The sequence below is a fragment of the Adiantum capillus-veneris genome, chromosome 4 (assembly GCF_014529385.1).
Source record: "Adiantum capillus-veneris isolate H3 chromosome 4, ASM1452938v2, whole genome shotgun sequence".
Taxonomy (NCBI): domain Eukaryota; kingdom Viridiplantae; phylum Streptophyta; class Polypodiopsida; order Polypodiales; family Pteridaceae; genus Adiantum; species Adiantum capillus-veneris.
In genome coordinates, this window is record NC_140934.1 from 95,004,435 (window position 1) to 95,024,898 (window position 20,464).

The 20,464-nt window shown below is 43.4% G+C and overlaps 1 protein-coding gene and 1 pseudogene across 2 annotated transcripts; both read right to left on the reverse strand.

Moving 5' to 3' along the window:
• Positions 1–1,626: 1,626 nt before the first annotated feature.
• On the reverse strand, positions 1,627–19,394 carry LOC147459634 (uncharacterized). The gene is made up of 2 exons (XM_086510843.1): positions 19,109–19,394; positions 1,627–4,615 (listed from the first exon to the last, which is right to left on the reverse strand). Exon 2 carries the CDS (start codon positions 4,511–4,513, stop codon positions 2,039–2,041), a length of 2,475 nt encoding a protein of 824 aa, XP_086366969.1. The 5' UTR covers positions 4,514–4,615; positions 19,109–19,394; the 3' UTR covers positions 1,627–2,038.
• LOC147459635 (uncharacterized) lies at positions 14,732–19,112 on the reverse strand (annotated as a pseudogene). Its single transcript, XR_015187889.1, has 5 exons — positions 16,474–19,112; positions 16,321–16,371; positions 15,683–16,232; positions 15,359–15,592; positions 14,732–15,253 (listed from the first exon to the last, which is right to left on the reverse strand). The product of XR_015187889.1 is annotated as an uncharacterized LOC147459635 (transcript).
• Positions 19,395–20,464: the final 1,070 nt, after the last annotated feature.

The following is a 20,464-nucleotide window of genomic DNA, read 5'->3' on the forward strand; positions in this document are numbered from 1 at the left end:
ATTTAGCTGGCATATCTGTTTGTAGTGTGTAACTGTGTCGGAGGTTACGCCAAAAGGAGTCAAGTACTCATAGGTTTGAATGTTGCCAATGTGTGTAGCTGTATTGGTGCGTGAACCGAGTTCGATTGTGAAAGGTTCTACATTTTTAGTGTTGGTGACTTTCACAAGGTGCTCGCTCTCATCGTCAGAACTTGAACTTTTGCTGCTTATTAGAGCGACTACTATTTCTGCGACATCATGCCATTGTGTCTGGTTTTCTGAGCTTAATTGGCGCGTGTATTTTTTGTAATTTTCCAAAATTTGTTGTTTGTGCAGCTCGTAGACACTTCGCCAAGTGTTGTGTTCGTTTAGGAGGTCGGCTTCATCTCCACGAAAGGGCAAATGCAATAGCAGCATTTCCCTATGGAAATTTTCAGGATCGCGCTTTTTATTGTATCTAATAGACCTAATCACTTTTTCTTTTTTTCGCCGTCTGAAGTTTTTTTCGTGATTGAATTCAGTGACAATGTCTGCTAATGTACAAGGTTCTAGTTGCGGTGGCCGTTTTTTGTATTTATCAATAATTGATTCTCTCATAATGTCAGCAAAGTTCTTTGGCGTGTTTCAACATGAACACACGTTCAGCCGCTCGTTCAGCCGCTGGTGCTGTGTTCACAAATTAAAAAGATCTAGATGCATGAAAGAAAGGAAAAGATAGTATCAAATACGCCGCTTGCTGAATGGACATTTGTTGAGCGTTTAATAGTGTTGTTCCGAGCTGTTTAATTTGCTCAGCTGGACCAGTATTTTTAGTTTTAGTACGTCTCAGAATTTGCTGGAAGACTTTTGTCAATGTATTGTCCATTTTTGTTAAGTAAGGAGTACAATACTTTGCCGCCGCGTATGGGTCAAGGATGAACTGGGAGTCAATGTTTGCTTCCCAAACATTTATTAAATGTTTCGCGAACGCGTTCGTTCGTATGTTCTGGGGACTTCTTTTTAAGAAAATTGTTGGTCTTTTTATTGTGGAGCAGATTGCTCTCGTATAGGCTTCTTCTGTTACCTGAATCAAGTTGAGGAATTTATGGAAATCTATGGGAAGATCATTCTCATCATGTGTTTCTAAAAAATAGAAAATCTTTTTTGCGTTTTCATTATCTGTACATGTGGCATTCTCCAGAGGCTTGAGAATAGTAGTAAGTAATGGCGGTTGTGGAAAATTGAATCTGCATTTTTTTCTTTTTGCGCTTTCTACATGTGTGTGTGTGTAAATGGGTTTGAATATTACGTTGATGTTCGGCAATGTCTTGTTTGTCACAAGATATGTACTTGTCAATGAAAGCAATAACCTCTATTTCATTGGTGTCGTTATATATAGGTGCATTCTCTATCTAAAGAAGGCCGTGATCATGCTCACTTCCACATGGTTGGAACTCAGTCATGAAGAAGAAGTCTTTGACGGGGCCGTATATATTTGGTGCTTATTTTAGTAACTTTCGCAAGGATGCTATTCTGTGGTTGTAATATCTAGCGCATGTGACAGGGTCCTCTCTTATGAGATCATGCAGAGTGGCAGTTTTGTTCCTATAGAGGTGATTGTCGTTTAAAAGTGTCGGTAATGCGGTTTGTAATGGCTTCTTATCAACAAAATATATTTGTAGGGTCTCTCTCTCTCTCTCTCTCTCTCTCTCTCTCTCTCTCTCTCTCTCTCTCTCTCTCTCTCTCTCTCTCTATATATGTGAACTCCGTTCACCGCTTGTGAACGTCACGAAAAATGTAGGTGGGCCAAGTTGACGGATCATTGCAAAAACGTCTTTTCGCAAACGCTCGTAATAATCTGGAGAAATTCTCAAGCGTTCAAGGTCTCTGTATCCAATATCTGATTGCAAGACCTTTTCTAAGTTTTCTGTTGTCTTCACGTCAGCCGCACGGATGACTCGATCATTCAATGTTGACTTTCGTAGTCTAACCCAGGCGGATGTGTGAATTTGATGTATCATGATCTTAATGACTTTGAAGAACATGTTCGTCATGTGCCTTGCAAATCGTCGGTCGCTGTTCATAATTTCCCATTGGCAAATCTCTTGATACGTATACCGATGAGGCCCGCTTGGTTAGATCGTTCCTTCCCAAAGAAAAGCGTAGGAAAGTTCAACTCCTCGCAGTCTATGTCTACAAATAGTCCAAGTGGCCTATTACCCTCACATGGAGCTATCGTCGAGACCTTTGTAAAGGCATCAAAAAAGTCGTTTGAGTCAGCAAAGTTATGCAAGAGGGTATCTGTGTGCGGTTCTGTAGCTTCTTCTTGCAAGTCATCGATTAGTGCTTCGTGATTCTCATCCGGTTCGTTGCTCTCAGCATGGAGTGCAGCCATTTGCTTGCTAAATAGTGTGTTAGGTTGTATATTGTGTTTTCTATATAGCGCTGTACCTATCAAATCAGTCAATGCGGCAATGACATGTTGCGGTTGGATTTGGCCACTTTTATAAATTGCCTTGTACTCCAACTTCCTCTTTATTGCTACACCGATAGTTGTGTTTTCAATAGCTATGCGGGGCAAGACGCTCTGAACTACGTCTGTTGTCGCTGGAATGTTTATTACACTTCCTCGTAAGAGATATTGGCCGTAATGCAAGTATTGATGAATTTGTGCGAACGTGTTTCTTGGTGCGACCAATCGCTCTTCAAGTTCGTTAAGTGCAGTTATTGATTCAATTTGGTCATTCATACATAGGAAAGAAGGCGATGAGAACTTTGGGACGTTTTTCTTTTTACAGTAGTATAAACAACTATTACACAGTTGCACTTTGTTAGTATTGTTTGGTTTTAATATCGTGGATAGCTCGTACTCAATCAGATTCTTTTTGTATGAGCAGTCGCCCGTCAGGTCTTTTGGGAAATTCAGTCGTTTACAACAAGAACAAAATTCTGTCGGAGTTTGCTGGGTAGCCTCAATAAATCGCGACACAATGTTCTCAGTTTCAAGATCTTCATACACAGTTTTCTCACAAGTAATTTCGTGTACGTTTTTGGGTTTCTTTAGCAGAAAGTATAAGTGACGTGTAAGTTTACTAAGGTTAGTGTCTGGTAGATTGCGGGTTCTTAAAAAACGCAAACAAATCTCTTTCTTTGGCAAGTTTGGATTGTCTCTATGCAAATGTAGTAACTCTATATCTATAATTGATTTTGGGAGTGGAAAATTCTCATTTGAATGTTCTCCAACGTGTTTATTGCTGGCAAGTTTCTTTAACAAGTTTGTAAGTTTCCAAGCTACTCCTTTCTCAGAAATGCATACTTGTTTGTTTTCTTGCAAGAACATTTCTATAACGTATTTCTTTATGGCTCCAGTATTCAAATTGTACAAAGACATCAGTTTTTTTTCCAAGTCTTCGGTCCAATGCGTGTAGCTTCTCTTCCTCTTTTCTTTACATATTTGTTTTTCCTTTTTGTGTATCTCTTTCTTCACAACAATTCTTGCTTTTTGTTCTCTGCTAGGGACATCAATAAACGGCTCATAGTGTCCTTCTTTTCTGTATTCATCATGGAAAAGTAAATTTACAATTTGCTTACTTTCAGAGAAGTTTATCTCAATCATTTTTTTCTTGTTTGAAAAGCTCCATACTGTAACGTTTAATTTTAATCCTCGTGCTATCCAATAAAGAATAATCGCGTCCCCCCATAGGCCTCCGACAGAGGCAGGCACTGTCATCAATTCAGTGTATTGTTCTATGTTTTCAACATTGTGCGTCTCCCGCAAGAAAGGTTCGGTTAAATGAATTTGTACAGTCTCTATAGCTGCGGCATCATTGTTTTGTAGGTTTTGAGTCAGCTCACGAACACCTACCTGTCTTATTTCTTGGCTTGATCTTTCGTGGTTGAGCAAGTAGGCTATAGCATCGAACATGCAGTCACCAGCAGTGTAATCAAAATTTTCCACTGTCTGTAGGTCTGAGAAACTTAGAGTGCACTCATTACACCATGTAATATCTTTTGAAGAGTGTGTGCATACGGCATTTGGGCATGAAGGAGCTTGAGAAGGAAGTAATGGTTCAAAATGTCCAACATGTGAAGGACGATTGTCATAAAGTATATGTAAGGCTACATCAAAGTGAGAAAAATATGTTATGTAATTTACCATAGTTGACTTGGACCAAAGTGTAATGCTTTTTCTGTAAAGGTATGCACACCAGAAAATGCAGAAAAGGTCTCCCCACAATCCACCAGCTGAAGCTGGTAGCTGCATTTTGTAACTGTACTCGTTTACGGAGTATACACCATGCAATGTCCGCAAAATATCAAGCGATAAAAAAGTTCGCAGACATTGCATTGCATGGCCTTCTTCATTACGTAAGGCAGAGATGAAGCTGTTAATGATTTGTTTTCTCAATATACGAGGTGAGAATGTATTTCCTAGCAAATAGTTTAGTGTGTTGAACAAGCAATCACCAGGAACGTACTCATAATCATTTGGGCGTATTAAGCCAACACTAGTATATGTGCATCTTTCTTGCAGTGGGGCTCCAGTCAAAGCCATGGTCAAGTATGGAAAAAAAGCTTTCAAATGTAATGTTTACTCACCTCCTCACCCTCTCCTTCTCCCCTTTCAGTTCGTCACTCAGGCAATAGTGCACGGTCCCTGTTAGTAGCAAAGAGAAAGTCGAAGAGCTTTAGTGAAACAATAATCTTTCAAAAAGTTCAGCAAGAATTTATCATGCGTCATCTAGGTGGAGTTGGTCATTTCGCATGTAATCGTTTCTAATCTATGGATATATCAATGCAAGGAATAAGTGGATTGAATGAAAGAAGCTCCGGAAACAAATTCATATTGCTATGACAGTCATTGTTTCTTAGGCTAACCGCGTTCCGAAACGATTGTTGCTGAGTCTATTCGCCAGTCTATGCAGATGTAGAAACTCTGTATCTATAAGTGATTTTGGGAGCGGAAAATCCTCATTTGAGTGTTCTCCAATTTGTTTATTACTGGCAAGTTTTTTTTAAGCAGTTTGTAAGTTTCGAAGGTACTCCTTTCTTAGTAATGTATACTTGTTTGTTTTCTTGCAAGAAAATTTCTATAACATGTTTCTTTAAGGCTCCAGTATTCGAACTGTACAAATGTATCAGTTTTTTTTTCCAAGTCTTCGATCCAATGTGTGTAGCTTCTCTTCCTATTTCTTTTACGTGCCTGTTTTTCCTTGTTGTATATCTCTTTCTCCACAACAATTCTTGCTCTCCCCAGTACACAAGCTGGTAATGCCTTGTATACATGCTTCTTTTTGCCAAGAGAGGAAAAGAAAGAGTGAAAGAAAGAAAGGAAGATAAAAGCAAATTGGTAGAGGAGAATACGATGAGCTCGACGGGCAATGTCGCCCACATGGCAGGCGACCACTAATGCATGCCAGCAAGGAACGAGCATTCTTTTCGTTTGTCCCTGTCAACACAAGAAAAGCAATATAATGGCTGCTCTTTATTTCCAGGCAGCAAACGACCAAATTGTAGTTACATTCTCGGCATGAGCGGATCTTAGATGGCAACCTTCTTCTCTCTTGTCGCAATGAACCTGGCATTAATCAGCCTCAAAGCTGGTGCAAGCATTGAGCTTAAACGTGGAAAAAAAAGCCAGCACCGGAGTGTCATGCACAATCTCTGCAAGCCCGGCCTTAACCTGCGTGTAAAATCAACTCTGCAGGCAAGCAAGACTGGTAAAGGTCTTGACCTTGAACCGAGTGCAAATCAGTCCCAAAGGCTCCTGCATAAATGAACCAACTCTCGTTCCTAAGCCTGGTGTAAATGTTAGCTTGGCCTTGGTGTAGGTTGGTGGTAAAGAAGGCGCAAATGCTGGTTATGTAAATCAGCCAAGTAACCGATGCAAACCTTGGCCCCAGTCCTGGTGCAAGTCGGCAGTAAGCTCAGTCACAGAAAGCTCCTCACAGACCCATACAAACTTTCCAAGATTGATTCTAAGCTCCAAGCAAGCTGTAATTTCTTAATCAGGTAGGCCAGAACGACACTCAAGGCCGGAAGATGGATTGATCTGCTCTCGTGAAGAAAGGCCTTGTCAGAAAGAATTGTTCCACAAGCCTGAGAAATAGGGAAATCCCTCCTTTCCAAACCTCAGGCTCGAATGGCGGATTCTTCCTCGTGCGGAAAACCCCGAGAGGTAAGCTCTCTTTTTTGTCTGTCAAGGGAGTGTAGAACTCCACAAATCGTCGCTACGTGCTTCCTCGTGGTAAAGGAAGCTGAAGTTCATGACAGCCGCTCTCGCACGCATAATTGTCGAGACCTTCTGTGTATTCAAGTTTGAATGGGGAAACTGGTGCAAGAATATTCACAGAGGTAAGCTCGACTCCCAGATTGTTGGCACGAACTTGAAGGCGCCTATCTTCAAGCCCATGTTGAGGGAGAGCCTCGAGTATGTAGATATTATTGTTGCCAAGTATTTTCTCTATCATTCGGCTTGATTGCAAGCATGCCCCGGATATGCAGGTTCAGGAGTGCCTAAAAAGAGCAGAACACCGCAGGCTAAACGGAGTTCTCGTAACTAGATAGCAATGTCAATCTGGTGGTCCTCTAGGATTGGCCGAAAAAGGCATCTATCAAAAACGCGCAATCAAAGTGGGTGTTCGATTCTCGACTTTGAGCCTCGTCACAAGAAGACGCCCGAGAAAATGATACAAAGCAAACCATGAGGCAAGACTTAACCTGAACCAAGTCTCGGTCCTGAACCCTGGATAATTTAAATCTTGCACAATTCGAGTCTCAAGGAAACTAAACTTGGTACGAATTTTTCCCACCTCACGTCGATTGGCCGGCCGCTAAGTGCACGGTCCGTTCTCAATGAGTGAAAAGAGGCACAAGGGGAGGCTGAACAAGCCCTTCTTTCTTGGGATTCCTGTCACTCTTCAACAAAACACGATTAGGAATCGCCACGCCCAAGTAAACCTGTGGTTCGTACGATTGCAACAAGCGGAAAAAAATCTTGTGGTTCTTGTGGTTCTTTCCTTGAGTAACGCAGAACACTTCCAAAGCTCTGATACCAATGCTACGTGCAGTGGAATGAATGTTGTTTTTTCTCAAGATTAGTGATCTTTATTGCTCAAGGTCCCTTTTAGTTCTTAGGGAAGGAGGGAGCCTTCCGTCTTCATGGGGAGTGCTGTGATTACAAACAAAGTAAGTAGATATTGTGCGTGCATAATCTTTATTGCTCAAGGTTCCTTTTAGTTCTTAGGGAAGGAGAGAGCTTTCTGTCTTTATGGAGAGTGCTATGATTACGACCAAAGTAAGTGGGTATTGTGCGTGCAAGTGAATGAGACTGAGAGAAGGAGAGAGAAGAGATACGACGTCCGAGAGGTTGTAAAACCTTCCTCCGAAGGCTCCACTCTCGTCGGCGAGTGATCTACTTTGACTGCAGAAAGGTGTACAATGCGTATGCAATGGACTGATGCAATGGGACTATGCCGATGGCGACGACGGTGGTGAAGACGACGAGTCGATGGCTGAAATCTGTAGTCTTCTATCTGCTGGTTTTCGGGACTGTTTTGGTGGCTGAAAATGACTGTTTTGGCTGTGTTTTCTTGGACGAAAGTTGGGAGAACTTCTGCAACCGACTTGGGGGAATTTGCTACCGTGCCATGGCTGAAAACTTGCGTTTTCTTCAAGGCTGAAATCTGCTGACCAAACGCTGATATGGCCAGGCCCAAAACGCTAAACTGAAGCCTCCTTTTTGCTGAGAATCATTAACGCTGGGTTGTTTTTGTTCTTGCCAAAAACGCTGGGCTGTGGAGATACAAAACGCTAGCAGGCTGCTTGTGGAAAATGGTAGCAAAGCTGAGGTTTTAGGCTGGCGTTTTTTTGTGAGCACAAAAACGCTGGCTGGGACAAATGCTTGGTGAGCAAAACGTTAATGAGATGTCTGATCTGCAGGAGGGACAACGCCAAAAGGTGGAAGCTTCAAGGCGATGGTTCTGCTGGGAATCCCCGCAAAGGAGGAGGTCCAAAAACGTTGGGAGGTTCTAGGGGGGTATTGCTGAGAAGTTGCCTATTGAGCAGGAAACTCGTGCTGCCTCTTCTGCCAGAAAGTGCTAACTTGGGTTTGCTTATATATTAACTTAGTAACTACTTTTGTTGGAAAGTCACTTAAAAATAATAAGTGAAAATGACCCAAAATAGGAAAATAGGCTAAATGCTGTCATGTGACACATCCCAACCCTATGTGTCCGTGGACAAGCTACACCATAGCAAGGTTCCCGTCAGTCAAGTCAAGTTAGATTAGAAGTGATCTGGCACTTTGTGAGTCTATTCGTAGACCGTGCATGCCCAGTCCCTTACCAATAGATGCATATCCTCCGGTTGCACACAGCATGATCATCAGTATTCCATTCAAAATCCATCAGAACTAGTTAGAGGATTTTTCAAGTGACTTTATCCCGTTTTCCCTATTTTTGACATTTTTCACTTATTTATTAAGTGACTTTTGTTGGATAGTCAATAGGGAAAATTGGGTAAGTTAATATATAAGAAAACCCAAGTTAGCACTCCACAGCAGAAGAGGCAGCAGGAGCTTCCCGCTCAACAGGCAACTTCTCAGCAGTACCCCCCCTCATGACCTCCCATCGGCATACCTCCCCCTTCCTTGGCATTTTCACAGAGCATCAGCATCGCTTGAAGTCTTCCCCCTTCTGGCGTTATTCCCTTGCAGATCAGCCTCATCCTCGGTGTTTTCCCACGACAAAATTAGCTCAAGCCTTAGCGGTTTTTTTTGTCCAGCAAGCTCAACGTTTTTTTTGCAACCATCCAGTAACGCTGGATCTGCTGGTCAATTCAGGATTTTTCTTCATTGCATTCAGCAGAGCAGGCATCAACTTTGAAGCGTTTTCACCAATAGATGCATAGCAGCCCTAGCGTTTCCTGTTTCCAACCATTTGGCAGCAGAAGCTCAACAAGACACTAACGCTAGGACAGCAGGTCAGCTTTTCTAGTTTGCAGCCTAAAAAACGCAGGTTTTCAGCATATGAAACAGTAGCAGATCAGCCACAGACCGGTTGCAGGAGTCCCCCCAACTTTAGCCCAAGAAAACGCAGCCAAAACAGTCAGTTTCAGCCACCAAACAGTCCCCGAATTCAGCGATTAGAAGATCACAGATTTCAGCCAATAAGTCGATGTCGTCACCACCGTAGTCGTCAACGGCATAGTCCAACTTGCATCAGTCCATTGCGTTCGCATTGTACACCTTTGTGCAATCAAAGTAGACCACGCTTGCCGACGAGTGTGGGGCCTTCGGAGGAGGGTTTTACAACCTCTCAGGTGTCGTATCTCTTCTCTCTCCTTCTCTCAATCTCATTCACTAGCACGCACAAGATCCACTCACTTTGTTCGTGATCATAGCACTCTCCTCAAAGACGGAAAGCTCTCTCTTTCCCTAAGAACTTAAAGGAACCTTGAGCAATAAAGATCACTAATCTTGAGAAAATACAACATTCACTCCGCTGCACGTAACATTGGTATCAGAGCTTTGGAAGTGTTCTTCATTACTCAAGGAAAGAACCACAAGAACCACAAGATTTTTTTTTTTTGCTTGTTACGATCGCACGAACCCAAGTTCGCTTGGGCGTGGCGATTCCTAATCGTGTTTTGTTGAAGAGTGACAGGAATCCCAAGAAAGAAGGGCTTGTCTAGCCTCCCCTTGTGTCTCTTTTCACTCATTGAGAGCGGACCGTGCACTTAGTGGCCGGCCAATCGACGTGAGGTGGGAAAAAGCAACCTCGGTGTGAGCGCAAGGCCGCCAAGGGGTGCACCCGCAGAAAAGGGTAGAACTCGGTTGAAGAGAAGATCCTTCTCAATGCGATTCACAAGCGAAAGAAATATTCAAGAATCTCAAGAACCCACAATTCTCACGAATCAAGGACCTCAAGAACCTCAAGAACCCAAGTTCCTCGTGAACTTAAGAACCCAAGACTATAGTGCATGGTCGTCACCCAAAGCGGGATGGATACTTCACATACAGGTAATGAGCATGAGAGAGGGGACGAAGAGTTTTCTCCACCAAGAGACTTTTCCAACCCTCCCCCCTCCCCATCTACGCCACCAAGTGCACCAAACCCTATGGAGGCAGTGGTCACGAGGATGATGGCCATGATGGATAGACAAGAAGAAAATCGCCTTGCTCAGGAACATGAGCACCTTGCTTTCAAGCGCGAGCGTGATGAATGAGAGGCTCAAAGGGAGATTCGCCATAAAAAATTTATGTCCCACATACTAGCCTCGAAGACGGAACCACCCAAAGATCGTGGGAGTTCCTCTCGTGGTGCAAGCCACGACGCGGATTCCAACAACCCAATCACTGAAAAAGTGACTTTCAGTAAGTATGATGGTAAGATGGATGCTACGGTTATTCATTCTTGGTTGCATCAATTCAATGTTTATTTTGCGACAACTAAGAAAACAGGAAATACCAAAGTTTTGACGACAGCTATGTACCTCGCCGATGATGCCATGAATTGGTACCATGCGTGGCAAGAGGCACAGCTAGCCGCGCACCTAGAGACAGCCGACGATTTCACGCCCCTCTCTTTTAGTTGGGCTGATTTCCAAGACAAGCTCAAGGCGCGGTTTATGCCACCTCAGTACCTCGCACGATTGACAAAGGATTGGCGTAATCTCAAGCAACATGGTATGCCAGTCATGTCTTTTTCTAACAGTGTTTTGTAGCCAGGCACTCAATTACGCAAGCCGGATGATGAGCGCAAAGAGGCTTTTCTCTTTGGGTTAGACGAATACATCAAGTTTGATGTTGAAGTCTTTGAACCCGCGGATCTCAATAAGGAGGTAGCGATTGCTCTCGCACAAGAAATGAAGCACAACAAGGGAAAGCCTAAGGAGAACAAGACTTCCACAAGTACCTCTCAGACTTCGCACTCTTCCTAGAACGGTAAGAACGGTAAGAATGGTAAGAATGGTAACTCTTCTAACCAGTCTTCCAATGAATCTAAGGGTAAGGCTAACACAATTGCTAAACCTAAGCTTACTCCAGATGAAAAGGTAGCACAAGGAATTGTAGGAGGTCATATCACTTCGGAAGAACAAAGCACGTATTCTAAGGAAGGTCGTTGTTTTCATAGTCACATTAAGGGTCACATAAAAAGAACATGTTCTAAGCTTGAAGGAAATGAATGTACACAATCTGCAGTACCCACTACATCTATCAATGTAATGAGTGATAACACGATTGTGCCCAAAGTTTCTAAGGACCCTCTCATTGATGATTCTCTCATTAAATGTTATGGTCGTACGTCGGGGCACCATTTTGTCATATTGTTTGACCCAGGTAGTATGCATGATATGATCAGTTCCTCTCTTGATGAGAGAGCCCGCCTCGAAGTTAGTCCGAGATCTCCTATCGAGGTCTCTGGCTTTCGTCCTGGTATGGACGCTCTCATCATGGAGGAGTGCCTTGATGTGTTGTTTGCAATTCAGCAGACTGCCTTCACTAGAAGATTTGTTGTTTCTCCTCTCTCGGGATGCGAAATGATTTTGGGCATTCGATGGTTTCGTGATAATGATGCTCATATAAAATTTTCGGCTAACACTATCACTCTCAATGCCGACAATGATTCTCCTACTGTCTTTCAGGGAATGGACATTGCTCCTTCTCCATCTCTCATTGCTAATATGCAGGACAAGGTTGAAAGGATTCGGGATAAGGAGACTCTCCCAGTCTCTTTTTCTCCACAGCATGACACAGAGGATTTGCATGATTGTGTGAAGCATATGATGATTTGGATGACAAAGATGAGTATGATAAGTCGAATGATATTGTTAAGCATGATGATTTGGATGCCAATGACAAGCATGGTAATTTGCATGATCAAGATATGATTGCTCACAAGCATGAAGATGACGTGATTGTTCACATGGATGACGTGTTAGTGGATACTTTTTCTAGCGAAGCTAACCTCGTTGTAGATTCGATCAATCACGAAGGATCGTTCTTGGCTCTCGAGCCTAGGTCAACAAAATCCCCTCAGAAAGAACCCACTCAAGAAGAACCCCTTCAGGAAGCACAGATCTTGGCTCTCGTGCCTAGGTCTCAAGAACCGTCACAGGAAGTATTATGTGTCCGCATAATTGATACGCACGCATTGTTTGAGTGTTTCATCCGTGGCGGTTACCTGTATTTTAGTCAACATCGTTATGTGATCCCTTTTCCTAGGCATGACATATTGTATGTTGAGCACGTTTCTCTCATGGATGAGCACGAATGTATGCGGATTGTTCATGAAAAGATGAAAAGTTTGTATGTCAGGAAGTCACATTCCATGTCTCTTCGTTGGCATGACACAGTTTCCGAACGAGCACATGATAGTATGAGCACCGAACATGGGCATTTCCATTGTGAATTGCCAAAGTTGATTGATTTCGATCGAACAGAAAAGATTAGATCGCATTGTTTGTATGTGTTTGACAAACGGGTTGTTACTTCGTCTTTATGTTCATCGACATTGCATACACAGTCTTTAGAGAAGACAAGATTTTTCTCCTTCACTTTACATGGAATGGATATATTCATGGTTTTGCGTTGGAGATGGTTTCAGGAATTTTCAGCCATGGAGATCCTTGAAGATGAAAGGAGCAGGACTCTAGACGAAGTTGAAACAAGAAAGGAGACTCAGAAGACTTTGTCGCTTTCGGCGCGGCCCAAAGAAGAAGGCTTTGCAAACCTTCATGAAGTTCAAGTATCGCACGACCCACACATCAGAGTGGGCCTGCGAAGAGTCCCTTCTAGGATTCCGGATGCTCTTGACGATCTCCCTCGACGTCGTAGAGTTCGGTTCCAGTACCTCACTTTGAAAAGGAGGGGATGTCACGTGACACATCCCAACCCTATGTGTCCATGGACAAGCCACACCATAGCAGGGTTCCCGTCAGTCAAGTCAAGTTAGATTAGAAGTGATCTGGCACTTTGTGAGTCTGTTCGTAGACTGTGCATGCCCAGTCACTTAGCAATAGATGCATATCCTCCGGTTACACACAGCATGATCATCAGTATTCCCTTCAGAATCCATTAGAATCAGTTAGTTAGGGGATTTTTCCAGTGTCTTTATCCCATTTTCCCTAATTTTGACATTTTTCACTTATTTATTAAGCGACTTTTGTTGGGTAGTCAGTAGAGCAAATTGGGTAAGTTAATACGTAACAAAACCCAAGTTAGCACTCCGCAACAGAAGAGGTAGCAGGACCTTCCTAGCCAGAAGACAACTTCTCAATAGTACCCCCCCTCAGGACCCCCATCGCCATACCTCCCCCTTCCTTGGCATTTTCACAGAGCATCAGCATCGCTTGAAGTCTTCCCCCTTCTGGCGTTATTCCCTTGCAGATCAGCCCCATCCTCGGTATTTTCCCGCGACAAAATCACCTCAGGCCTTACCGTTTTTTTGTCCAGCAAGCTCAACGTTTTTTACAGCCATCTACTAACGCTGGATCTGTTGGTCAATTCAGCGTTTTTCTTCATTGCATTCAGCAGAGCAGGCATCAACTTTGAAGCGTTTTCACCAGCAGATGCATAGCAGCCCTAGCGTTGCCTGTTTCCAACCATTCGGTAGCAAAAGCTCAGCAAATCACTAACGCTAGGACATCAGGTCAGCGTTTTTTGGTTTGCAGCCTAAAAACGCAGATTTTCAGCATATGGAACAGTAGCAGATCAGGCCCAGACCGGTTGCAGAAGTCCCCCCAACTTTAGCCCAAGAAAACACAGCCAAAACAGTCATTTTCAGCCACCAAACAGTCCCCGAATACAACGATTAGAAGATCACAGATTTCAGCCAATAAGTCGACGTCGTCACCACCGTCGTCGTCATCGGCATAGTCCAACTTGCATCCGCCCATTGCATTTGCATTGTACACCTTTGTGCAATCAAAGTAGACCACTCTCGCCGACGAACTCTAGGTCCGATGTAGTGCCGGTCGGCCACTGGCATTGTTGGAAGTCAATGTTTGGAATGTAAAAGGAATTTTTCTTTTAAAACAGGTCGCTCACAAAATCTCCAAATTTGGGCAAACCTCTTTTATCTTCTTATTAGTTCTCACGCTTTTGTAATGTGAGAAAGAGGAAATTATGTTGTTTCAAGATTTGGTGACCCATGTAAAGAATCATGTCTCTTTGTTATACAATCTTTTGTCGAGGAAATCACTCAAGGTTTAGAATTTAAATTCTTTTTTCTATTTTCTCATCGCAGAAAAAGGAGGAGGAATTTTGCAACAACCGATAGTGTTGAAGAAAGACAATTATAAATATGGAATTGGGCAAGAAAAGCCTAAGCAGAGTCTCAAGGAAAAGAGAGTACATGTTTTCTTCAAAGAAGACAAAGGCAGTTCTGAAAACGACACATTAAAGTTTTAAATACCAAACACAAACAGTTGGAGATTCCAAGAACCTGAATACTTAGAAAGTTGTTATTCACAATCTAATTTCGACTCTCAAGGGAAAGAGAGTATGTATTTTCTTCAAAGAAGACAAAGGCAGTTCTGAAAATGACACATTAAAGTTTTAAATACCAAACACAAACAGTTGGAGATTTCAAGAACTTGAATACTTAGAAAGTTGTTATTCACAATCTAATTTCAGGCGATTAACCGATGTATACAAGTATGATGAACGATATAATCTCTAGCTAGGAAAACCATGGTATGTACAAAGCTTCCATCTTTTGTTGTCGCTCGATCTTTCATTGACTATTTCTTTCTTCGCTAGATGAGCTGCTTAGGAAAGAGTGCTTGACTCCTCAAGCAGAAAAAAAGAGAAGCAGAGTTCTAACTCTAAGCAAGCAAATTGGCAGTGTGAAAATCTTAGAAAGTGTTTATTGCTTCTTACCTGAGAGAGCTGGTCAATTCTCAGTCTTTTGAGGTGCAGACCATTGCAATCTACGACCACATGCGCTTCATCTATCTTGTAATGACCATACACACGCGTAGTATTCAGTTTTTTATAGAATTCTTTTCTATTGTTTTCAAAGTATGAGTGAATCGGTTCCTCAATGTCGAGGAGCCTTCCAACCCATTCATTCATCACAGACACCCTCACATAAGTTTGGTTGCTCTCGATTGCTCCAGCTAAGTAAGGAACAAATTGGAGGTGAACTGTTGCAGCACAACGAGGACAGTAATGCTCTGTTGTCTCAAGATGGACTAACAAAGGGTCAATGTCATGGACATGAGTGGCGCATTCACTGCAGCCCAAGTAAAACGGTCGGCTCACTGAGCAAAATGACAAGTACCCAGACACCTGCAAGAAAATATACCATATTATTTTTTGTTTTTTTCCTTTTTGTCAAACAAGAAGTCTTTTTTCTTATGAAGTTCCCTCGATGGCAACCCGAGGGCTCTTTACCTCTATGCGTGTTGCATACTTCACTCTTCAGAAATCTACGACATTTTGCAAGTGCTTTACACAGTCTTCATCATAAACAGGGGCAATGATGGTCGAAGTTCGGAATTGCAGTGACCGTTTGTTGTCATACACTCCGGAGAATAAATTCTTCAAGATGAACATTGCATACCTTTTCTTACGGAACTCACTAAGAATGTAATTTCTGTCATCCTCACATCCACTCATGAACACCACCTTGTAAAAAGTTACATCAAACTTTGTCAACATTGCAAAACAAAAAGCAATAAATCAAAAAAGTAGCTCTTTGCAAGATGGATTCCTTACAGTTTCTTTGTCATCAGTGGTAACGCCATCCGCAAAATCAATGTGGAAAATGGTTTTTTTGTTTACGCGTGACTTGTGCTCCTCCGTCTCGGACGACCACCGCAGATACCATTTCTTCTCTTTCTGCCCGGTTCTGTGTGTGCATAATGTCTGAAATTGTGGCGCTCGAGAAAAACATTATGTTTGCCTTCTTGGGAGGGAGCTCGCGTACTACTGAGTCTTTGTTGAGCACAATGACCACAGGAGCGTCTCCTTTGTCGTAAGAAATTTTCTTTAGCTGGATTTGGAAGTTCTCCACTCTAACCCATGATCTTTTCTTTATGAGTTTTTCGAATCCAGGAATCAGATCTTTGAACACTTGCAATGTGATTGTAGCAAAGCCCTCTTCGTCAACCAAGTCTGCACGCACAACCGAGGTAGCTGCACTTGTAGACTGGTCGTAAGTCCCGTACCTGCTCAGAATGTACCCCTCGAAGACAACGCCGAACTTTAACTGCTCTGAAAAGTCAGCTACAGCCATTGCTTTCATGGTAGTGCTTTCAGTTCCAGGCTGAGGCAAAAAACACAAACAAGCAAATGAAGCCTCTATACGAGTATGCAAGTTTCAACAGAGATGAATGCTAGCTATTTGCACGTACCTGTGAGGGGCTCGGCAAATCCATCACGAATATATGAAGCTTTTGTGTTGCCTGCATCCACAAGAATTTATTTTTTGTTTTTTTGCTTTGTATTTCATCGTGCAAAATCAATGAAATGTACGTTTACAGACGTGCAAAATTGAAGGGACGCACCATCTTCATTGCCTGAGAAACGTGGTAAATGTGGAGCCACTTGCAATTGTGACCCTCTGTCATGAGCTTGTGAGTCAGTACGTCGGTATCTCGATTTTAGCTTCCCACACACAGAATGTAGTTGCTGTGTTACGCGTGCACACTCCTACGTAGCCACGCTCGAAGCTTAAAAAGATAATCTTATTGAAGACAATGATGGCAATAGGAAGAGAAAGAGAAGAAAGAAGACGCTTAGGTCACCGAAGCCTCAATATAAGGCTTGCATCGCAACTTTCAGAACCAAATCTGAGAATAGAACTCTAGGAACATGGAGCTCAGCTGAAGCTAGCAGGCAATGAGCGTGTGCTTTGCCTCTGTCGATGACGGAGGTAGCGTCGGTTGGAAACCATATTTTCACGGCCACTGCGTAGTCAGGTTGCAAGTGCGTTTCTCATAGCAAGGAAATCTTGCGACCCAGCTTCTTCCTTTGTAGAAAGAGGATAATGGGCAATGTTCATGTTCCCCACGACAAGGAGATCTTGCGAACCAGCATTTCCCTTTGTACAAACAAGGCGACAATCAATGCCCACTACATACAGCTCTCTTATGGAGCCCTTGTAAAAGTGCATTTCACATTCAATGGGCACCAGAGGAGTCGTGCATTGCTTTTTTGTGCCTTTTGTGCGAAGAAGAGAATGGCATATGCTCACTACATTGGCCCAGCATGGGGAACCTTCATATAGGTGTGTTTGACAATTATTGGGCACCAAACGAAACTTGCACTGCGAATTGGCCTTGGAGGTGCTTCATCTTGGAAAGTCACCGATGAAGAATCAGCAAGACAATGTTCCTTGTTCTAGCTAATGGAGAAACACGTAGTCACTGAAGACAACAGTAATAAGGGGGAGAAAGAGAAAGAGAAAAGCATTTGCATTTTGAGATTCCTAACATGAGTCTACACAACATACGTAGGTCAGCCTTCCCACTTCTGCATTTCAGCGCTTTCCTCGCTGAAGCCGACTCAGAGTTGCACCCACCAGTGCTCCCATTGCGACTCAGTATTGCAATAGCCCATTAAGCCTCGCCTCAGTCTTTCCATCATCAGAAGCGCACATTCCCATCGCTCTCAGTCGTCAACGGCATCGAGGTCTATTTTCTCAGCCTTGCTACATGTTGTAAGCCCGTTGTACTCTGTGCATCGAACCTACGTTTTTCACAGCCAGTTTCCCAGCCAGCAAATGAAGGAGTTGTAGTTACATGCTCGGCATGAGCGGATCCTACATGACAGCAGAAACCTGTAGAATCGTACATTCTGCAAGTGGCAAACAATGAAAAAGCACTTTGTACCTTTCTCTTAGCTAGAAATATAGAAATTGTCACTGAACATGTGTATAGGATACTTGGTAATTGCTTCAGTATGTCTTGCAGATGATTGTTGGGGATGGCGAACCTTAGTTATACTCTTGAGAACTGAGAGAACCAAAGCGAACATGGAAATTTTACCACTATTGCTACTCAAAGCCAGCTAGGTGTGCTTGCTAAAGGAGAGCTACAGTACTAGAATCTTAGCAAAGGATGAAGTACTTGCCTTACCATGTAGTTTTAAGTGATCTACATGAAGTATCTCGCCTATTTGAAGTTGCCAGAACATCCTCTTCCCGTCACGACCCGTTAGACCAGTCCCGCCTATCACCCCAATGCTGGCCCCCTACGCTTGTGCGACAAGCCACTAGAAGTCTTCCATAGGAGAGAGGAAAGGAAAAATGGCACAGACCAGACAGAGAAGCTAGTAGACTACAGGGCACACGAAATTTGATGGAGTAAAAAACAAGGCGCCTTCTCCTGACTAAAATAGACAAGCCAGAAACAGCCCTTGGCCGTGCAATAGACAAGCCAGAAACAGCCCTTGGCCGTGCCCTCAGCCCAGCGAACGCCGGCGAACTCAGACTCCGGCACCTTGATAAAGGAGTCTACAAAGAGAGAGACATTGAGACAACCAACCTGCAAAATTACGCAACCTCGACCTCATGTAGCGAACGCTACTCTGACCTCCGAGCTCACGAAGGTCGAGCTATGTGCAGGCAGCGAGTGTGGGAGTCAGTTGTCAAAGAAAGTCAGCAAGCTAACATTTTGCTATTTTCGCCTGAGCCATAAAAAGCAAAAAACGTGAAGATCCCCCAGTACACGGGCTGGAAAATGACTCGCATACACCCTCCCTTTCTCCCTACACCAGCACAAGGCCTGCTCATGGTCACCTATGCTCGTCCCCTTCATCAGACGCAATGCATGCTGGAACAGAGACTCTTGTACATTCTGTAGGTCGAAATCTAGGCTATGGCTTCGCAATACTGTCGGAAATCCCTACACACGCTACGGTCTATGGTCTCAATAGCAGCACTGAAAACAACTTTCAGCCAAGGAAGGTAACGACAACAGTGCTTATGTAGAGGGTGGCCAATTGGACGCCATTCCCCAAGTAGCCGGAAGACAAAAGTCGGAGGATTACATTTTGTCGACAATATCAGATCAGAGAGTTAAGCCGTGCTCATTTACCAGAAACACCCCTTGGCCGTGCCCTCAGTCCAGCAGACGCCGGCAAACTCAGACTCCGGAACCTTGATAAAGGAGTCTACAAAGAGAGAGTGAGACAACTAACCTGCAGAACTACGCAACCCCGACCTCATGTAGCGAACGCTACTCTGACCTCCGAGCTCACGAAGGTCGAGCTACGCGCAGGCAACGAGTGTGGGAGTCAGCTGTCAAAGGAAGTCAGCAAGCTAACATTTTGCTATATTCGCCTGAGCCAACCCTCCAAAAGCAAAAAATGTGAAGATCCGTACACGGGCTGGAAAATGCCTCGCATACACCCTCCCTTTCTGCCGAACAGGCAGTGCCAGCAAATCTAACCAGTACTCATAACAAATTTGTGGATCGGCACTAATAACACAGCAAGATGCAGAGCTAGCGGACAAAATGTACCAAAAAGCACCTACCAAACCATGGCTTTTCTACCCAGGTCGAAGAAAGCCAACACAAAAATATGGACGTTGATGTAGATAAGTACATACGGCCATTAACATAGAGAAGGAGATTAGCAGGTGTCTTTGACATTGAGCTGCCTTACATTACTAGGAACCATGGCCATGGATGATAACAACTAAAGACCTGTAATGATCATAGTCTGTTTCAAATTGGTAGTGTGCTGAGTCTTTGATCATCTATGGACGGAAGTAGGCATGCAAGCATGGCCCTTTATCTTAATGCAAATCTGAGGCTCTACTGCTTCACTCAACTTTGAACTCGAGAACTCTACTTAAATTAAGATCACATGCTTGATATTTGAGTGATTGCGGTGCTAAATTGGGATGTACATTTGGACAACTCCCTATTGGGACGTACATTTGGACAATGTCTTGCAACTAATTATAGGTGAGGTTTGACGCAAGGAAGCAAGTGCAGCAGAGAACAACACCCTTCACGGTTACAATCACGAGCAAGGAGCAAAAGAGGAGTAGCATTAATTGTCTACAGCCCCATTAACTATCGGCCATTCTTATAATGATAGTCTGCATGCAGCCACCATAGCTGCAAGTCAGAGCAATGAACGTCTTTGAAGGGTGAAAAATGAAAGGCTGATGAGCTAGCGTTCAACGATGGTAATCTCCAAGGTGGTGCCGCCAACCTTCCTGAGCCTCACGACATAAATCTTGGAGGTCCTTCAAATAGTGAATAATAATAGACTGACTTGTATAAGTGAACGAACAAGCTGAGTAACAAAATTGCCAAGCTGCTTATGGAGGGAGAGAGAGAGAGAGAGAGAACACCAACCTGCAGAATTATGCAACTCGGACCTCGCACAGTAAAAGTTACTCTGACTTCGGAGCTCGTGAAAGTTGAACTACACGCAGACAACGATTGTGGAAGTGGCTGTCAAAATTTTGCTATTTTCGCCTGAGCCATAGAAAGCAAAAACGTGAACTTTCCCCAGTACACGGGCTGAAAAATGCTTCAC

What these genes read in the sequence shown, in the direction of transcription:
- LOC147459634 (XM_086510843.1), bottom strand. Translation starts at nt 4,513, where the DNA reads ATGGCTTTGACTGGAGCCCCACTGCAAGAAAGATGCACATATACTAGT.